The 19,932-nt window shown below is 39.7% G+C and overlaps 1 protein-coding gene across 9 annotated transcripts in view; it reads right to left on the bottom strand.

Moving 5' to 3' along the window:
• Nucleotides 1-19,932, bottom strand: part of LOC130175847 (AP-3 complex subunit beta-2) — a 48,689-nt gene that overhangs the window by 3,558 nt on the left and 25,199 nt on the right. For 3 of the 9 annotated variants that reach the window (XM_056386443.1, XM_056386438.1, XM_056386440.1), the window contains exons 11-27: nt 19,775-19,846; nt 19,180-19,242; nt 18,907-19,039; nt 18,363-18,472; nt 17,979-18,155; nt 17,157-17,343; nt 16,345-16,463; nt 12,654-12,692; nt 11,833-11,947; nt 10,344-10,533; nt 9,855-10,026; nt 9,338-9,425; nt 8,937-9,046; nt 7,525-7,753; nt 5,949-6,033; nt 5,580-5,677; nt 1,316-1,454 (exon numbers count right to left, since the gene is read on the bottom strand). In XM_056386443.1, the coding sequence (XP_056242418.1) occupies nt 1,316-1,454; nt 5,580-5,677; nt 5,949-6,033; nt 7,525-7,753; nt 8,937-9,046; nt 9,338-9,425; nt 9,855-10,026; nt 10,344-10,533; nt 11,833-11,947; nt 12,654-12,692; nt 16,345-16,463; nt 17,157-17,343; nt 17,979-18,155; nt 18,363-18,472; nt 18,907-19,039; nt 19,180-19,242; nt 19,775-19,846 (2,126 nt within the window). Of the gene's footprint in view, nt 1-1,315; nt 1,455-5,579; nt 5,678-5,948; nt 6,034-7,524; nt 7,754-8,936; nt 9,047-9,337; nt 9,426-9,854; nt 10,027-10,343; nt 10,534-11,832; nt 11,948-12,653; nt 12,693-16,332; nt 16,464-17,156; nt 17,344-17,978; nt 18,156-18,362; nt 18,473-18,906; nt 19,040-19,179; nt 19,243-19,774; nt 19,847-19,932 lie in introns of all 9 variants that reach the window. The other 6 variants (XM_056386444.1, XM_056386447.1, XM_056386439.1 and 3 more) reach the window with 2 other exon arrangements.

Here is a 19,932-nt window from a genome sequence, read left to right as displayed (position 1 = left end):
CAACATTAATACTGTAATAATAAGTTCAATAAATTAATCTTGATTTCAATGTGTTAAGATGTTTACTGAAATCTCTATTATCATTTGGTAGAATGTTAAAATCAAACAATATGATAAAAACCTCATGAGGTGATGAGTTTTGACAAAAGTCGTCTTATAATTCATGAGAACTGTGAACCACGATATCTTGATGTGGGAATATAAGTCACTGCAAAATTCAGTATGAACATTATTATTGATTGATTATCACCCAGTTCTGCAAACACATTGTGTTTAAAACAGTATTTGATCTTAATTGGTCTTAATTAGTGTGACGTGTCAACATCTTGTGTCCTCCATGTGTTTTGCACTATGGTTTTACAATATGTTTACAACCATTGCAGTGATGAGCCAGATGGGGGCAGTATAACTTCAAGTCAAGTTCTCCCATAGGCAAATGTAATATATGTACATGTATTGAATTTCCATATATGGAATATATGTATGTACGAAGTGAAATAATATATGTACATATATGTATATGTAGCCTATGTATGTAAAAATGACAGATATTAGAAATTGCAGCAATTTCATATATTGACATATGTGTCTAGTTAATACAAACATGTATGTTTATGTATGTATGTTTATATTATAGATATATGTTATGTAAATATATATCCATCCCAAAGCCTGTCAGTATATGTTCATATCATATATGTAAATATAAAAGATAGACATGTATGTTTAAAATTAATAAGAAATTAATAAGAAAAACATATATTAACATACATATACATAAACATATAGAAGAAGTATGTTGTTTTAATAAACTTGCATTTTACTATGAATATGTCATCTATGTTATACACTTATATCTTCATATGTATATGTGATAATAGTATATCTCCTTATAGTTAACATATATGGCAACATCAGTCTTGATATACGGACATATATTATATTTCTTTATGGGATTAAAAGCCACAACTGAAGAAGTGACATAAACCTGGTTCACAATCCGGCCATGAGGCCACTACACACACACACACACACACACACACACACACACACACACACACACACAACACACACACACACACACACACACACACACACACATTTATCTTTGGCAGGTTTAGCCACACATTACAAAACAAAGTGTCTCAATCCAAACACAGAGTGTGCGTCCGGTTGTGCGTCTCCATATTTTGATAAAAGGCAGCCCATAGTGATCCTACATTCTTTCTGTCAGATAACAAACACTGTGGCCTGACTTAGACTAAAGCTCAGCACCACCACAGCCTTTTGTTACTGCTTCTTTTAATCCTCTCACCTGCACTCTTTATCTGAACCACAGGGGACTCTGCTGAGGTTGGCGGCGGTGGTCACCCTCTGGACGATGGCGTGTTCGTTCCGGCACTGGACGTCCAGAGTCAGCTTCTCTGTGATTTCATTCATGCCCATCAGCTGACCTGCAGGGGTGTGAGCAGAGCACTGGTCAAACTGCACAGCTCTCAAGCTTCTCACTCTCTCAGTAGCAAAAAAAGCAAAGCAGTCATCATTTGTACAACAATACAGAACAGGATGCTGCTTGTGTCAGTACAGTGCTGCTTTATACAAATAAAATCAAATTATTGTTCAGGATCTCTACCAGCTACAAACATATACAGTATTATACTCAGATACTGTATACATGTCCTACATCTACAGTGATGTCTGCATCACCACAAGCATCTCCTACAGTCCTCTGAGGGATTGATGTGATCATTACAAAATGCTGCTTAAATCTAAACTGGAATGCTTTCCACTGAACACAGTCGAGCAGTGATTCAGTTTCCTCAGTGAATTCACAGCACAAAAGAGGCAAATGTGTGCACTTCCAGCCTAGTTTAATGCCTAATGAATATTCACTGTCGTACTATGACATGGGGGGAATTTTGCACCAAAGCGTTTTTCTCTCCAAGAACAACTGTAAGACTCTAACATGACAGTGGATGCCTCCCAGGAAACACTGATTTCTGTGATTTGCAGGTCAAACGACATCAGGATAAATGTGGTTTCATGTGTCTTCATCACATATAATTGTTGTTTCAACAGCATTTGAATAAGCACATTTCACCGTTAGGCATTAATTAACTGCTGCTGAAACAATCAGGTACTTGACACAAAATTCATCAACAAGCGTTTGATGAAGTGAATGCTTTTTTTCTCTGCTTCATGCCGTTGTATATTGTGCGTCTTTAGGTTTTGGTCTGTTTGTCGGACAAAACACCACCTCAGGCTCTGTGGCAAGAATTGATCTCTTTTTTCTGACTCAAATTTGTGCTTTTTCCTGTGAATCACTAGATAATTTTTCATATTCAGGCCTCTTGAGAAGTATTCAGATAAAACAGTTGAACTGGCTGAGAGAGGCAGCGGCGGCAGAGGAAACAAGGTGAGTGAACAAGAAAGCTAAAACTTTTATTTCCTGATTGTCTCATGGAGGTTATGTCATAAAACCGAAATAAATAACCATCTGACTCTGAGCAGATCGTTTCTGTGGAGTCTCTGGAGATATCAGTCTCCTTTTCATACATTCATTACAACCAACTCACACATCAGAGTCATGCAGCAGTAAAGACTGGGGAAGTGCTCAGAAAGGACTTTTAAATCCTGGTTTAGTTCCCCTGGTTCTACAGTTCCTGTAAGTTTGTTTTAGTTGAAAAGGGGCTGAAGCTTCGTTATAAAGAGGCCTGAGCCAAAAAGGCTGGAAAACAAATATCAGTGACTCAAAAATAATCAGCAAATGAATCACTGATGAAAATACAGAACTGTGTGTTATTTTAGAGTTATTAAAACATCTACAGAAAGCTCTTATTCTTTTAAGTGACTACGATCAAAATTTTTATAACAATAATTTATCAAATGACAATGTGAAAGGGGTCGCTCATACACAGGATTATCACTTGAATCTGCAGCTCCCCTCAGCTTTACAGAGCTTTATAGTGAGTTTCAGCTCATTGTTCAGCTGTTACTGTTCGGGATCAACCTCACTGCTCTCATAGTGTCATTTTGTGAGGTGGCAGGCAGCTGTTTTCAGTGAGTAAGCTCTAAAAACTCACTGTGCACTCTGCCCAGCGCCAAACAGCAGACAGACACAGCTAGAGAGCAGCTGGTGAACAAAGTCGAGCGTTTAGCAGCTAAAGAGCCACATGTTTCCCTCTGGAGATGGTATCATCATCATCATCATCATATCATATATCATCATATATCATCATATATTCATTAGGTGGCCAGAAACACAACTGTGTTCAGCAGTTGTGTTTCTTGCCCTGCAGGTCAGGAGTTAGGTGGAGTCAGGGAAGATGGTAATAGCGGAGCAGCTCACTCTGAGCTTCAAAACCATTCTTCAGAAATGTATGGGTGAAGTCACAGTCACATCCATCTTTATGTACAGTCCGGGCACGGCTCTAGACATGGGCACCCCACAAAATCATCCCAAAATTCAAATAAATGACTGAAAAGTACTTTATTTTGTCCTTGTCTATTTGACCAAAAACCAGCCACATTCAAATAATTGAAGTTTATTTATATTTGCTTGGTTGGTCTGGCCATATGAAAACTGGATACAGCAGGGACAGCAGTTACTTCACTATCATTTCAATCGTGATCCCAGTTTAAAACTCAAAACTGGTATTGCCAAATTCATTATAGCGTCCCCTTTAAACAGAAAATACATGAATAGACTGGAAAATACTGGATTAAGGCAGATAGCTTATTTTTAATATACCAGTCCATGTAAGAATAGATAATTGTATATAGATAAAGTTGTCCTCTTATGGGAGGGGAGTTATGTATTACATTACATTCAATGGCTTAAAGTTTTAGATAACATAAAACAGTACATGTCATAGCTTACACTCCTAAAGAACACTCATAGAGTATCCCAGTAACGAGTCTTGAGGTCAGTTAGTGACCAGTCAACATATCTTAATGCCCCCCCAGTCAAAGCAGTCTAGACCCGGGTCTGATACAGTCTATGTTCACAGTTGTTTCTGCTGCCCCCAGTGGCCAAAAGAGTTATTGTAGGTTAAACCAAATACAGCCTGGTTTTAACATTGACTTCAAGATGTCATTTGACCTCCAAACCACAAAAAAAATCTGTGCTTACAGGGTTTGAAAACACAACAAACCATTCAGACAAAAAAAAGCATTGTGACATATGACTTCAGATTCAGCAGTTTGAAAGCTCAGATAACAGAAAGATGAATGATGGGACACATGATCGAGCGCTGCTCTCAGCCGGATGTTGTTATTTTTTTGTCCACATGGTGCCCAAAGACGAGTGAATCAGGATCAGTGGATGAGCATTTCCAGTCATTCCCGGTGTAGCAGAGTGTGAGCGGCCTTTATAAGATGCAGGTTAGCACAGGTGAGTCTGTCTGCAGCTACAGACCTGCAGATGCAGTTAAGTGTTGATTACAAAGGCAGAAGGAGGGGGAGGACGGGGGAGTGGGGGGGGAGTCAGCAGGAGGTGTTAGAGGAGGGAGGAGGAAGGTGTGGAGGGGAGGAGGGGTCTGTGTGAGGTTGGCTAAAAGGCAGGTGGGCACACAGACAGCTGGGAAGAACAAATCTATCAAAGCCAACTTACCTAGATTCTGTAATAGCTTCTCTATTGAGGACAGTACGGAGAGGGAGGAACCGTGGATATGACACATGTTTAAAGAGTCACTATGGGTTTGTTAGAGCTCAAAACTCGCTCACTGTTAGTCAGGATGGAAAATGAACACCAGACAATAGAAACATGCTGGTACACACTGTCTGCAGATGCTCTACCAAACACTTTGGTCACATTGTTTCTCAAAAACCTGGTTGAATTTTTCTGTATTTATAGTCTAGTTACAGGTAAATACAGCATTCATTTAAAGTTAAAAGATTTATTTTGTGCGATGACACTTATGCTCTTGACATAAAATGTGTCTACAGCTTCTATCACAAGGACAAAGTCTTAAAATAAATGCTGATGTGATCTCAGGATATTATGTGTGTGAGGAGACTGCTAAAGACATAATGAGAATCTTTTGAAAAGAAGTTGCTCTTTTCTCACATTATACTTGGACAAAATCCCAGATAAACCCCTGGCTCAGGATGAATGCCTCTTTAAAATACTTTTGGCTACTAGAAAGAAAGCTATCACACTGAAATGACTGCGGGCAAATCCACCAACAAAGGACAACTGGACTACAAGTGTCAATGAAGTCAACTGTTTGGAGTAAATGAGCTTTACTTTAAGATCATGATTTAGAAATACTGGACAAAAGGACAACATATACAGTATGTGACTATAAGATGGAAGCAAATACACATGACACTGTGCATGACAACCAGCTCTTTTTACTAAAAATAATAATAAAAAATATATAAAATATGTGTTTGAGAGAAGTAGTAAAAAAGCAAATATGAGAAATCAAGCCCCATACAGTTCAGGCAAAGTAGCTAACTTCTCTTTCTCATTTTTATAGATTTGTTTGTTGTGATGTTGTGATGTTAGTAAAGTGATACTGATTTTATATTTCATATGTCTCAATAGAATTATTTAATTTGCTTCAGTCACACACCTTGCTCCTTCTTGAACTCATTCTCTGTGAGGAAGACGGGCCTCATCAGCTCTCCAACCGGCGGCTGGATGGACACGAAGAACTTCCTGGTGTGAGTGCTGAAAATGGAGAGAGACGTGGAAAAAGGAGTTATTAATATATATAAACTTCACTGCTCCATATTGCTTCATTTGTTTCTGTGTTGCTGCACACAGAGCACAAACGTTGGTAGGATCACACATCACTATATTTCACTTGGCCTGCAGAACAAGTCAAACAAAGTGAGTGTAATTTCAAAACTTTTCAAACTCAGCAGATTCATGTGAGATAGCTTGTTACAACATCAGCAGTGTAGGAGGACTGCAGGCTCTAAAACAGAATCCATCTCACCACAGCTGGAAGTTTGCCGCTTGCGTCGAGTCACAGAAATCGATGCCCATCACAGCTGTGGCCGACTCACCTGCCGGCAGCAGCTCTGTCAACACAGAAGAAGAAGAGAGACACTAATGTTGACACACAAGCAAATAAAACAACATGAAGTTCTTCAGTCAGCAGCACAGCTACTTTGATCTATGAGGACTGGGAATGTATCTTCTGGTCCAGACTCGGTTCTGTGTGATTCACTGAAAAAGCTACAGTACGTCTCAGATCCACACTACACACTAAGTCTAAGCAGGTTTCCAGTATGTTTAAATTGAATATATTGTTTAGAATTCAGTATTGACATTGTGTGTTGCTGATTATTGTGATGACAAAGCTCCAGACAGAGAAAGTGTAAAATGTTTGGGAAAAAAATAAACTTCTCTCAGTGTGAAGTTAAATAACAGAGTTATTCCAAAGACACCGTTTGATTGACAAACATTGTTTCCTGTTAGTATTGAATGATTAAGTACTTTGATTATTTTTTTTTACCTTTACAGACCTGATAATAAGTATATAGTAAATACTGTGTAAAATGAGTATGTAGAGTACACTGTCATTTTTAGAAGTTTGTTATAAGGTCTAAAGCACATACCTCAGCACATACATCCACTGTATCTTGCAGGAAGCCCAATTTTCTACTTTTATTTTGAAAACATTACAGAAGTAACTCCCACAGTAGCAGCACTTTCTATAAATGTCTTTTGTAGTCATGTGGTTTTTGGCTTGTATTTTGCTGTGCTGTCTTTTACATGCATATTCTTTTCTGTTTTATTTTATTCTAACTGCTTATCTACAGTAGGTTGATTTAAATATATCTTCTCTACAGTTCTTACACTGCATTTTATGGTATTTAGCTTTTTTATTATCTAAATCCTTCTTTGTTGGATTAGTAATTACCTCCACCAAGGAGGTTATGTTTTTGTGTTTATTCGTCAGGAGGATTACACCAAAAGTACTGAACCGATTTGCACCGCACTTGGCGGAGGAATGGGGCATGGCCCAGGGAAGAGCCCATTACATTTTGTGCCGGTTCCAAATCATTTACTATGAATTAAAAAGTCTGTGCTTTTGTGAGTGCCCTTCTAGTTTTGATGATAGCGATGAGCCCAAGGACAGTGATGTCGATCTGTCGGTTAAAGACTTTGGTTCAGAGAGAAATCTCTTAACAAACACTGGACAGAATTTGGTGAAGGGACTCATGGGTGTCTGAGAGGATGACTCCTAATGCTTGTGATTCCCTGACCTGTGACCTTGCTCCAGCATTAGGCCAATTTTTCCGCCTGAAATGAAATATGATATTTTTTCATGCTCCCAGGAAGATATACCTTTTATATGAACCTCAAACTTCACGTTTCCATTGGTGTTAATGGCAAAGTTCTGAGAGCAGCAAACCCTCAGTATGGTGTTTATTCAATCCAATAGTGCTTTATTGTACTGGTGAACACAAAGGCTTCCATACTAATACTGTTACTGGTGACCTTCCTTGGATCATATCGTATCTAAATGTCAGTTCCCATTGTACCTCTTCAGCCCCATCACTCACCAAGCTCTGGGAACTCTTTGACTCTCATCCCAGACTGCAGCTTCACGTCCTCCATGTGCAGGCTCTTGGTGTCGGATGTGGAGTTGTTGGTGAACTGCATCTGCACCGCCACCATGTTCGCATCAGAGCTGAACGGCTGCCGGCTGAAGCAATACTCCACCGACAGCCCCTCCCCTGTGATCCGGTGCAGCAGCTCGTAGCTCTTCAACGCACTGGAGGGAGCAATGCTCTGTGAGCAGAGGAGGAGATGAAGAATCATTAACCATTACTGGCTTAACACTGTTCTTGTGCTCTCCTGTGGGTGTGCAGTCTGGGTGACATGGAAATGGTGATAAAAAAATAAATACATGAATTTGGACAACACTATGGGCCCTATCTTACACCAGGCACATTGTTGGTGCATTGTTATCTTGAGCCAGCTGAAAGCGATTGTGTGATTGACCAGCAAAAACCTGGTCTGAGTCAGTGGTGCAGTACTTCACTGTTATTTTAAGGGCACCTACATAGGCAAGTGCACAATGCACCCCTTACTCACAAGAAGAGTGTGCTGTAAATGCTCAGATGTTTAGATGAGTCATGTGGAGCATTACAGCCTCAGAAGGGCGGAGCAGTCTTTGTGGGATATTGTATGTTGTACAATACTGCCATGCGTCATGGACGTCTCTTGGACATGAATGAGGCTCTGCAGAGAAGTGTTGTTTCTTACTACCTGGTAAATCCACAGCAGTGTTTCTCATTCATCACCAAGACTAAATTTGTCCACCACCGTTCCATAATGAACCAAAGACTTACTTAGACTTCTCATAATGTAACATAAGAGATATCTAATGTTGTGAGTTGGGCTGTTACTTCTCTGTAGACCTGTGCTCAGCGCACTGATTCACTTAGCCCTTCTTTGTCCCTCAGGCCGAACAGAGCTGCTGCTGCCTGTGCCAGGACTGCGCTCATTGGTCAGTCACAATATGTGATCATCCCAACACAGACAGAATCTAACTCTGTGTGAAACACTGCGCACTGTGAAACACTTATAATAGCAAGCCACCAAGGGGCAAGCGCCTCTGGTTTTTAAAGGGAATGGGAGATGGCAGTCTGATTGGTTTATTGGATGTTATGTCCAAAACACTCCCATGATTAATTAAGAGATTTAGTACAACCCTTTTGAACCATACACCTGGCGCAGCGACTGTTTCCTGCTGTAAAAATAGCAAAAGTGATATGGACCCGCCCTAAATGCACTTGCACCACTCACTTTAGACCATGTTAAAACAGAGCCCTAAGTCTAAGGGTAAAAGTAAAATAAGTAACGTAAGGTAAGGTAAAACAGAAATCTACTTTAGAATCATTTCTAATAATTAGTTTAATAGAAAATAAAGATGCTGTCCAGGACGCTGAGAGACATGAGAAGTGCTTACTGTCGGGGAGAGAACACTGTCAGACAAAGACAAGCCCTCCAGGTCGGTCACGAGGCTGCTGGACAGGAAGGTGTTGACGGGTGTGACTTGAGGAGACGGAGAAGGTTCAACTGGGAAGAGAGACGCAAAGAGATTCAACAGGGATGTTTCCAACTTCAGGCATGACTGTATTCATCTATTTGTCATATCATCTCCAGTGGGGGGAACAACTGTATGTTTTTTGCAGTTCCCATGTAACCAGAAGAGTTGGCATAGCAACCGGTCAAGTGCACCTCCTGAGATTTTTAGAGATAATTCACAATTGAAAACGTCCTTGTTCGCTGACTTTGACTGACGTGAGCATCAATACTTCTACATTCTCTTTCAGAGGAGAAACTTAACACAAGGACGAAAAAACTCACAATCGTCGAGGTCGAGAAGAGACATTTCTTTCTTCTCTTTCTTGCTCTCTGTCTTGACAGGTTTGGAGGGAGGTTTAGATTCAGCTGCCTGGAAGGAGAAGAAAGAAAAACTGACATGAAGAGACGAAGAACTTTACTGTACGTGATGGTGCATATGGAACAGTCTAAATACATAACACAATGATAAGATACAGTTTCAGATTTTATTTCAACGTTTACTTTAAATGATTTTCCTAAAGGCAAGGCAAAATAATTTTGTAGCACATTATCATACACAGAGGTCATTAAATGTGCTCAACAGAAATAAAGGAAAAATAGAAGTAAAAACTCATAATAAGAAAGCAGTATAAAACAGTATAAAAACATAATTATAAAATAGGTAATAATCTAATTAAAGTGCAAGATTAAAAGATTAAATAAAGCTAGTTATGGTTTGGACAGATTTGATATCCACTGGGAGCTGACTCCAACATCTACAGGTGTAGATTTTAAATGTGCAGAGATTCATTGTCATTACCTTTTTTTTCTTTTTGACCTCGGCCTCAGACTCAGAGTCTTCAGACTCTGACTGGCTGCTTTCAGACTCGCTCTCCTCCTCCTCCTCCTCCTCAGATTCAGACTCTGAGTCGCTCTTTCGTTGTTTACTCTTCCTCTCGTGCTTCGTCTCTTCTTCTTCACTGCTCTGCTCGCTGGAAGACAAAAGCAAAGGTTAAAGGTCCGAATTTCTATCTATAACAGATGAGACAGATTCTACTGTTGTGCTTACAGTTGAAAAAATTGGACTATCCATCAAATCTCACTGGATCTGTTGAAATAGCTGCACGAGGGCCCAGAAGAGATTAAAGAGACCACTACTGACCACAAACTGGGCTTTCAGTGTGAAAGGAAACTGTGTGTTTGATTTGATTTACCCAACTACAGGTATAGAAAGAATATTAGAAATGCAGAATTAACAGATATTAAATGTGGTTGGAGTCCATAAGAAACACCAGGATAAATCCGCTACCTTTCACTTTCTTGCACTGGCTTCTTTAATTCTTTCTTCTTCTTCTTCTTCTTCTTGTCTTTCTCTCCCTCTTCTTCCTCATCATCCTCTTCCTCAGACTCAGAGCCATCCTCACTCTCTTCGCTCTCTGATCCCGACCCGCTCTCCTCGCTGCCGCTGCCGCTCTCCGAGGCGCTGGCAGAGTCCGACTCTGAAGAGGAACAGGTCAGAGTCCAATGTTGAGGAGGTCACATGATTTTACACAGAAAACAGGGACACGAACGTCTGCCTGGTACATCATGGTATATAAACCATATGCACCACACGCATGTACACAAACACAAACAGACAATCGAGATTTAAACATTCAGAAGAGTCACTGGAATAAAAATGTCACAGTCAAATCTAAAGTAAAGCTAGTTTTTCCATGAGGATCATTTTTCAAATTATCCCTTGTATTACTGATTCCACAGACACATTTTTCCAGAGGCAAGTTGCAATAAAAAAGATTTTGCAGAACCTATAACCGACATTCACAGATTTCTTGTTTCTTGGGCGTACACAACAAAAACAATGAAAAACAGAGATTAAATGCACAATTTTGTGCCACACTTGCACTAATGATGGTGTATTTTCAGATGTATACTGAAATCCAGACTAGTACTACTACTACTAGTAATACAAACTCAAATGTGAGAGGCAGTAATAGTAAATTCTATAGAAACACCCAAATAACCCAAATAAAAAATCTTTGATATTCTCAATTACGATAGCATGACACAAATTCAAGTATTTTCACTCACACAAACATAATTATTCATCACTGTACTATCACCACTACCAGTTGTACAAGAACAAGGCTGGTGATATTTTACATTTTCCTTATTGTCAACAAATCCCATGGAAGGATTAACATTTACATTTACTCATTTGACAGACGATTTTATCCAAAGCAACTTACAAGTGAGGGACATCACTAAAGCTTCAGTGCAGTAGGAGACCTTGGTGTAAGCACTAAGTACAACATCTACTCAATAAGTGCAAGGAGATCAGGTAAAGAAAAGCATAGTTAGTGCTAGTCAGGCATCAATGCATTGATCCAAACAACAGGTGTTGGCTGTGTATTGGTTTTTCACTGTGCTGAAAATAGTACCCAACGAATAATATGTTTATTCCTGTGTGAGTAATGTTTGCTGAAAACAGCAGATCCCAGCTGAGAGAGAGCTACTGACAGGGAAAGCTTTGGTTTCGATCTTTTCACGGGGTCTGTTGACAATAAAAAAAAAAGAGGCACTTGGATTTCCTCATGTCCCGCCATGATCACATGCTAACAGAAGTTTAATAAAAATCAGTTTTACCTCATAACCACAACCACCCCTAAAACGCCTCCACTCACACCGACTCTCAGCAGAAATCACATGCTCACACACCAACACATCTGTGCTGGACTCTCCTCATTTGACTACAGGATGCGTTGGCTCTAACAGAGCCAGCAACCCTCTAAAGTTACCACTGTCAGCTGACTCCGTCGGCCCGGACTCGCCCTCCGAGTCCGAGTAGAACGGCTTCTCCACCTTCTTCTCCTTCCGCTTCTCTCGGCTGCTGCACTTGGTCCATTCAGGCACCTGGCGGAGGAAGCAGAGTTCACACAGTGAGCCGTCGGCCGTGCCTCAGTGACAGCAGCAGAGACGTGGGCACATTACAGTACAGTAGCATGGCCATGAATGCCTCTGCCTGGATGTGATGGAACCAAATGAAGCCAGCCATCCCTGCTGCAGATCTGCGTTTAGATCTGACAGCCAGACAACAAATTCAGAACAGACCAGACACTAATGCTTGTATGGAGTTTTTCTTTTTTTTGCTTTCATTTTATGCACAGATAGATGTTAACACCAGGTGATGCCTTCATGACCAGTTGCAGAAATGGTTTTCTTTTAATATAGGGAGCAGTTCCATTAAGAGAAGTGAAGTCTTTGAGGAGTGGTGACTATCCTCCCACACTTAGAAAGGCCGTCTGTCTTTCTACGACCAAACTCATTAACCAATGTCATCAGCTAATGAGCCTGGACATCTCAGCCCCGCCCCGATTTGAAACCCACACTGTTGCTAATACATCTGTACGTGTCAGAGGACCGCACGTCCTGCTAAAAGAATCACTTCTTTAATGGTAGAGACCGAGGAAGAGGGTGCTGTGTTTCAGATAGCTTTGGCTGAGCTAAGCACAGGACAGCAACTACATTAGGCGGGGTGTCATAAAAGCACTTGGGTTTTTTTGCAGCTATATGGGTTGAGGCTCAAGGAGGTGTGGCTTTTTGCCGCTAACTGACTCACACTCGTTAATGTTGTGACTCTTTCGAGCAGCGTAAAAACCTGGCAGACGTAGAAAAAGAAAAAGATTGGGGTGGAGGTGAGATGAGGAAAAAAGGGAGGGAGAAGGTTTGTTTTTTTGTTTTTTTTTTAGAAAAAAGTCAGGAAAGCAAGAGAAACAGGCACAGGAAGGTTTCTGGGTCTAAAAAGAAGAAGGTGTGAGAACAGTTTCGGATATCACAGAGACAAAAATAAATTCCAAATTTCATCACTGCATAATTATTTATCACAGTATCTGGCCTTTACGTAGCTAAAGATACACTAAATGTTTTTTCTCTGGTAAAATACACTCCAATATAACTTAATTATAATGTACACACTTAAATATATACATAAATACTGCAGAAATAAAAAGTCACCATTAACATTTGCTACTTACTAATATGTTGACATGCATTTAGTATGAAAGTCTATCAGTAACAAAGCATGATGTTGCACTAGCATGGGTTAAAATGAACTAGATGAGGTGGAGGTGAGGGGGAGCCGTCATGGAGTGAAGCAGAAATCTGAGAACTCACATCACTCAGTATCACACAACAGCATTTGTGACACAATCACAAACTGTGTCACAAATTTCATCAGTTCATCTTCTTCCAGTTTGGACAAAGATGGCTGTCAGATTTATCCTCTGTTAATCTGCGCTGAGTCATCACTGAGAAATTTAATCCCATTAATCTCATCTGGTCCGTATCACTTTAAATGACAACCAGAGAGAGACTATAAGAGGGAAGAGAGAGCAGTCATCAAAACAAACACCACTGCACTCCCAAACTGTGAGGATGCAGGAGAGGGGGGGGGGGGGGGGGGGCACCTCTCTCCAGTCCCCTAACAAGCCGATCCGCCCCTCGCCGGTGGTTATGACCTCCTCTGTCTGTGGAGATGTACAATGCGCAGAGGGAGAGTCTGTCAGAGAAGTCGAGCTTTGAGAGGATTCCCTGATCCTCCCAGCGCTTACAGCCACAACATGACTCGACATAATAACGGGCCACTCAGTGACGTGTTTCAGCAAATGAACTGCTACTTCAAGCACCATACTGGTGGTTCTGCCTCTCTGTGCTCTTTAACTACAAATCATGTATATTTCACATTATTGCTGATCATTTTCCAAAGCATGCCATACCCTTTAGACTGGTTTCCTATTTTTCCGACCCCCACCTGGGTTTTCTGTCATTTTAATACATTTTGAAAATCATGCTTGAAAAACTGCAGTAGACTGTGATCTATCACAGTAAATGTGGTACTTAGTTACACTATCATTACACTGTAATGCATTTTATATGCAGGGACTACTTTGAAGACCCCTTCCTTTATATTCAAGGTGTTTTGAGTCTACGCTGTGGTGTCCGCTGTGAAGGGCTAACGTATACAACATAAGCATTGAATTAACATTAATTAGTATATATTATATCATATAATTAGTTAAGTATATGATTTATCAGATGTAATATGTTCACTTCCCACAAACATGTTTCCACTGCCAAAGATTTTAGTGTTTGCTGCTAAAAAACATCACAAGTCCAATTAAGCTGACCAGAAATGCACCCAGGAAGTTAGCAGTGACATGAATCAAATCTAATGAATATTAAAAGCTCTAAACTAGGAAATGTAGCAGACTTTAATAATTGAGAGGCTGGAACCAGCAAATGTTTGGCTGTTTGGCTTGAAATGTGACCAAAGTGATTGATCAGTAATAAAAATGATTGATTTTTTTTTTTTTAATGGACTGATGGGATCATTTTTTCTGCTCTTATATAAAGTTGTTTGTACTCATGAAGGTCATAAGCCTTCTGCATTGTCTTTCATTTTTTGTATCTTAGTAATTGCTCAGGAGTTTATTTTATTTTTTTGTCTTCTATACAGAGAAAATGATTGCATGACGAGAGAGACAAGATTTTGAAGGTGTAACTAATAAATCTAGTGATCTATATATATATCTATTACAACTGAGTATTATCATTATAAAATTAAATATGATTATGAAATGACATGGCCTAAAAAATGTTATTAGGTATCTAAAAAGTTTAAGTAAAGACCAATGAGTAGCCCTGAGTGTTGTGAGATTGTCTAGTCAGGTGCAGAAAGGGTTCACATTTCTGCATGAGCTGTCAATTATCACTTGCAAGACCTTAAATTTACGTCACAAGCTAATGTAATTTGATTCCTGCCAGACCACAATTAGAGAAGTTCAGTTGGGGGCTCAGATTGCAAACCTAGTTGTAGCTCTGAAGTATGTTGTCAGAAAATCAATGAGATGTCAGAGCTTCTTTGAATGAAGCTACATGGAGACTTACCTGCTCACATCTGCATTACAACCTGTTATACATTCACTCTGATAACAAAATAAAGGCAGGGCATGTTCACTGGTATGGATTGTATATCCATAGCAAGTTTCCAGTTTCTGCATGGGAAACAAATATCTCCCTGGAAGGCAGGGAATAAAATTAGGAGTGAGTTAAAAGCTTTGGAAAATGGTCAACAGTAATATATCTATATTATTTACCAGGCTAAAACATATTAATCTCCTGGTGGGGTTGTTTAGGACCCTGTCTCTTTCATTATTACGCCAGTCAAATCAAAATGAAATGCAGCTGTTGGCTCATCTTGAAATCTGCATCACAAGTCAACGGCAAGTTAACACTGAGTCTGTATCATTGACCACTGAGTAAAAAAATCTACACTATTATACCAATAATTAACAAATGAGACAACAAAATCAAGCCTGGAGGTCACTCCTGTAATGAAGTGACTCACTCAAGTTCTTGATTTTATGTCTTCATTTTGAAAACACATTGTTGGTTATGAACCGATGGCACATGGAGTGAATGGGATGGAGAAGAGGAGGGAATTTGTTGAGTTGGGATGATGCTCTGCAAGATGCAATATTTTAAAATATTTGTTTGTTCATCTATAGTCCAGGACAGTGTAAGAGTATTAGGCCAAAAATAAATATATTTGTTATATTATGCGACATATGAAACATGCTGCGTCTGTGTAAAAATGTAGATACTATTGTGGGTGCCAACCTCTTACAATCTCCCATGGGTCTACATCCAGCATGGTCTACAGGAGATGTGGTTTACTGCTATTGATACTGATATACAGTAAAAACTTGGGTTGTTTCTCTCAAATCTGTTCCCTTCTGTTTCACATGTGCTATTGGCTCAAACAGCGGTGAGAAATCACCTGGACAGGGGCGAGTGAGCTGCTGCCGAACAGATGCAAGTGCAGCAGAGAGAGCGAGGAGTTCAGCACCTCTGACTGTTTTCATAGTGAATCAGGAGTTTTTAAATAGAGGCAGAAAATAATCCTCTTTTCTCATTTGTGACTCATTCTCCTCCGTGGAGGGGGGAGTTGATAACAGCATCCATTTGGAGGAAGATGGAGGCCAAGAAGGATGCATGTAACTGATGAGTTGTTAATGTTAATGAGCTGTAAGTGAATGAAAGATGGCTTGTGAAAGAGGAATCAATGTTATATTGGAGTCAATGTTATATTGGATGTGAGGCTCTGGTGACTCTGTCCAACCCCTCTGAGGCACTGCTCTGGGACAGGAGCAACCCTCGCTCCCCTCCATCTTTTGGGGCCCCTGGTGATCCCAGAGGGCCCCTGTGTCTCTGTATGTTACTGTTCCCACTGCACGCACAGACTCCTTCACCTCCACGTTGCGCACGGAGGGGTCTGGGGCGGCTTCGGGCCAGTCAGGCAACTCCTGGTAGCCCCCAGCCTTGGCATTCAGCAGGTGGGATAATGAACCCAACTGGAAGTGGTCTCGATCTGCAAAAACACAAGAAAAAGAACTGAGTGAAGCAGAGGTAAGCGCAACACATAGGTTATCTTAAACCACTTGACCAGGGACAGACCTAGACCAGTCTCTAACTGTGGTCCATTCATCAGACAGAACTGAGACAACCACGCCCCTCAGTGTTTTTTCAACAGTGCGAATATCTGTATATTAATGGATAGATGAGAGCGTCATTGTGAGCCTTAGTAATGCCAAAAAATATTGATAGTGCAACATCAAAAAAGTTATTTTATTGGGAGGATAATCATACTTTAATTTTTGGAACTGAAGTTCCCATAACTTGGGGGCTTTGGTAGATGTAAACAGGAAGTACAATGTTGCCAAGGAATTTGTTCATCAACTGTGGTTTACAACCTGAGCCCCGTTTTTTAGCTTATATTTGTTTACATCTTGGCAAATTGGCATCTAGCCGACTTAGCTGTTAGCAGTTCCTGTTTGCAACACACTCATTGATATACACACAACTATTATTGGAATACTCTGAATCTGAAGAAAATGTTAAAACATGATAATTTTAACACAAATTCTGGAGCTAAAAGGAGCAGCTTTTTTCACTCAGGTGTTGGGGAAACTAAAAATAAATGATCAAAAATGATGGGACTGTGTTAGCTTACTTATATGTGTGTGGCTGTGATCAGGTGAGAATTTTTAAGTGCCTTCTTTACCTTTAAATGGAGACTCGAGGACTGGTGCAGGTTTGAGGGCGAGGAACAGTTTTTTAGCGTACTTGCTAAGAGCCCCACTCTTCTCAGTGGGGACGATGAGCTGGCGAATGAAGCGTGCCCGATCACGGATGTCGTAGTTCTGGTCATACTTGGCCAGGTTGAGAACATACTGCGTCAACAGTTTGGTCTGTGAGGAGAAGGGAATATTAGGAACATGGAGCCTGAGGAGACAATCAACAAGAACAGCTACTATCTAATGTATTTATGCATGCACAGTATATGAGTATGTCCTACTGTAGATATATGTGTTCAATGGTGCTAAGTAACAGTGAATAAGTCATAACAAGGTATGATATGATGACCCAAATGTAAATGAAAGGTAGTGAACATTCCTTTGGGTAATTAGTTGATGAGTTGCTGGGGGTTTCATAGGGTGAATTAGAGGGTTGCAAGGTGGTTGTTATGCTACTATGAGTAATTAGTAAGGTGTTACTAGGTAGTTATTGGAGTGAATCAAAGGGTTGCTTGGTGGTTGCTATGGTGTTCTGGGTAGTATGTAGGGTGTTGTTGCTAGGTAATTACCAGAGTGAATTAGTGGGTTGTACTGAAGTACTATACTTAAGTACAATTTTTAGGTACTTGTACTTTATTTGAGTATTTTTCTGCAACATTACACTTCAACTCCCATATATTTCAGAGGGAAATATTGTACTTTTTACTCTACTACATTTATCTAATAACTTGAGTTTTAATGTTTTATAAGGGTTTAGATAAGATTAGACTTTATTAATCCCTGGGGGCACATTCACAAGCTATTCATACCTGCTTGGAGTTGGTGAGATACAGCTTGGCAGCCAAATTGATGATTTGTAGCTTGACAATATCCTCTTCATTAGTGAAAGACTTGGCCATCTTCCTCAGGACATCCGGGGCAATCTTAGGTACATGCTCACAGTACTCTCCAATGAGCCACAAGATACTGGCCCGTGCCATGGGCACCTGACAACCCAGGTTAAATCACATGGTTAGAGTATATACACATCTATTGTTTCTTCTAGTAATGAACAGAGATTTAACTTGTAAAAAAATAATTTCTCAGTTTTTGTTAAGGCACACATTATTTTGCAAGCTTGCTTTCATACAGCAACCCATTATCTTTACATGCAAATTTAAAATCCGAAAAGAGTTTGTGAATGAGATTCTCACCTGGATGTTGTCTGTTAGTTTTGCCATGTGCTTGATGATGTCGCTGTGCTTCTCTGGTTGCATCTGCAGCAACTTCTTGATAACAACCACAGACTCGGCAACAACCAACTCTGTACAACAGGACAAATTCATTTAAATCATAAATGAACATTGAATGAAGTATTCTTTCATCTATACATTCTTTCATCTTCTTCTATTCTTCATTCAGTTCAAATTCAGTAACTTACTTATTTACTGAGGAAATACTCTGAAACTGGTTCCTCATTTTCATTCCTTGTTTGTTAAAGTTAAAATATGTTTTTTATGTTCAGTCCATGTCTCGGTGATTGCTATCTAGCCTTCTCAATCTTATTATTGTCTGTCTGACCCCAATTTATTCATCATGCAAAAAAATGTATTTTATAATTTACAAATGCTAACGACTAAGCTTGATTAGTTTAAACTATTGACCTAATATCTGATACTGACATCTGCATCATTTCATTCCAATTATATCATATGTACCATTTAAAAAGCATCTAGAGTATGATATTAAAAGACTTACCATCTCTGTTGGACAGCAGCTGCACCAGGCCGTTCAGACACGTGTCCCTCACCTCTCCGATGTTGGTCGCACAGCGGCCGATGGCTTGGATTGTAGCAGCCACAAAGTCTTTATCCATACTTTTAATGTATGTCTACCAGAGAAAATATTCACTTAGCACAGTAATACATAAAGGACACCTACTGCTGGCAAATATCTCACTGCTGAAGGACACGTCTGCACAATTCTTTATTCTGATTGAAGACAATATTCAATCAAGTTATTTCACTGTACCTGAAACTCTCTGAGAATGGTGGAAATGTTCGTCTCATTAGCCAAATTGGTGAGAACCTCCAGCTGCAAAACACAAGACAAAACGTGCCTTTTTTGAATACTGCACAGTAAACCTAAATTAAAAAGGAAACACAAAACTGCATTTACTGTAATTACTGCATAGACTTTTTTGATAGCATTGTTTACTTACTAGAACTTGTGCCAAAAAACTGAGCCTTCGAATTTTGACTTTCTTTGGATTGATTTGGCATGGCAAGGTAACAACATGCTTTGGTTGAATGAGTTTGGTTGAAATTCAGTACTGTTGCTTTCACCATTCACAATGACAGAAATAAATTACACCCACACAAAATGCACTTTTTGACATTTTGTTTTTTTTCTTTTTTTTATGATGTCTTAACATGTAATTTTCTCCACTTGTTCTAAGAAAAATAAATGAGTGGAACAGGGCTTAAAATATTTAATAAACTGTACATATCCATAATTTAAGAGAATTCATTTCCCTCCATTGATTCAGAGTATAAAAGAGAAAAGGATGGAGGCATAATTAAGACCGGAGGAACAATAGAGTAGGTAGGATAGAAATGAAAAGAACCTTAAGGACTTTGATCTGAGTTGGGTCTGTGGAGCGGATGTAGAAACTCTTCAAGTATGGCTCAAACATCCCCTGTGAAACATAAAGACAGAAAGACGAAAAAGAGCTCAGTGAACCTGCAGCTTTGTTTTCAAGTTTTACACACACAATAACACATA

Source organism: Seriola aureovittata, chromosome 10 (assembly GCF_021018895.1).
Source record: "Seriola aureovittata isolate HTS-2021-v1 ecotype China chromosome 10, ASM2101889v1, whole genome shotgun sequence".
Lineage (NCBI taxonomy): Eukaryota > Metazoa > Chordata > Actinopteri > Carangiformes > Carangidae > Seriola > Seriola aureovittata.
This window is presented reverse-complemented; position numbering and strand designations above follow the sequence as displayed.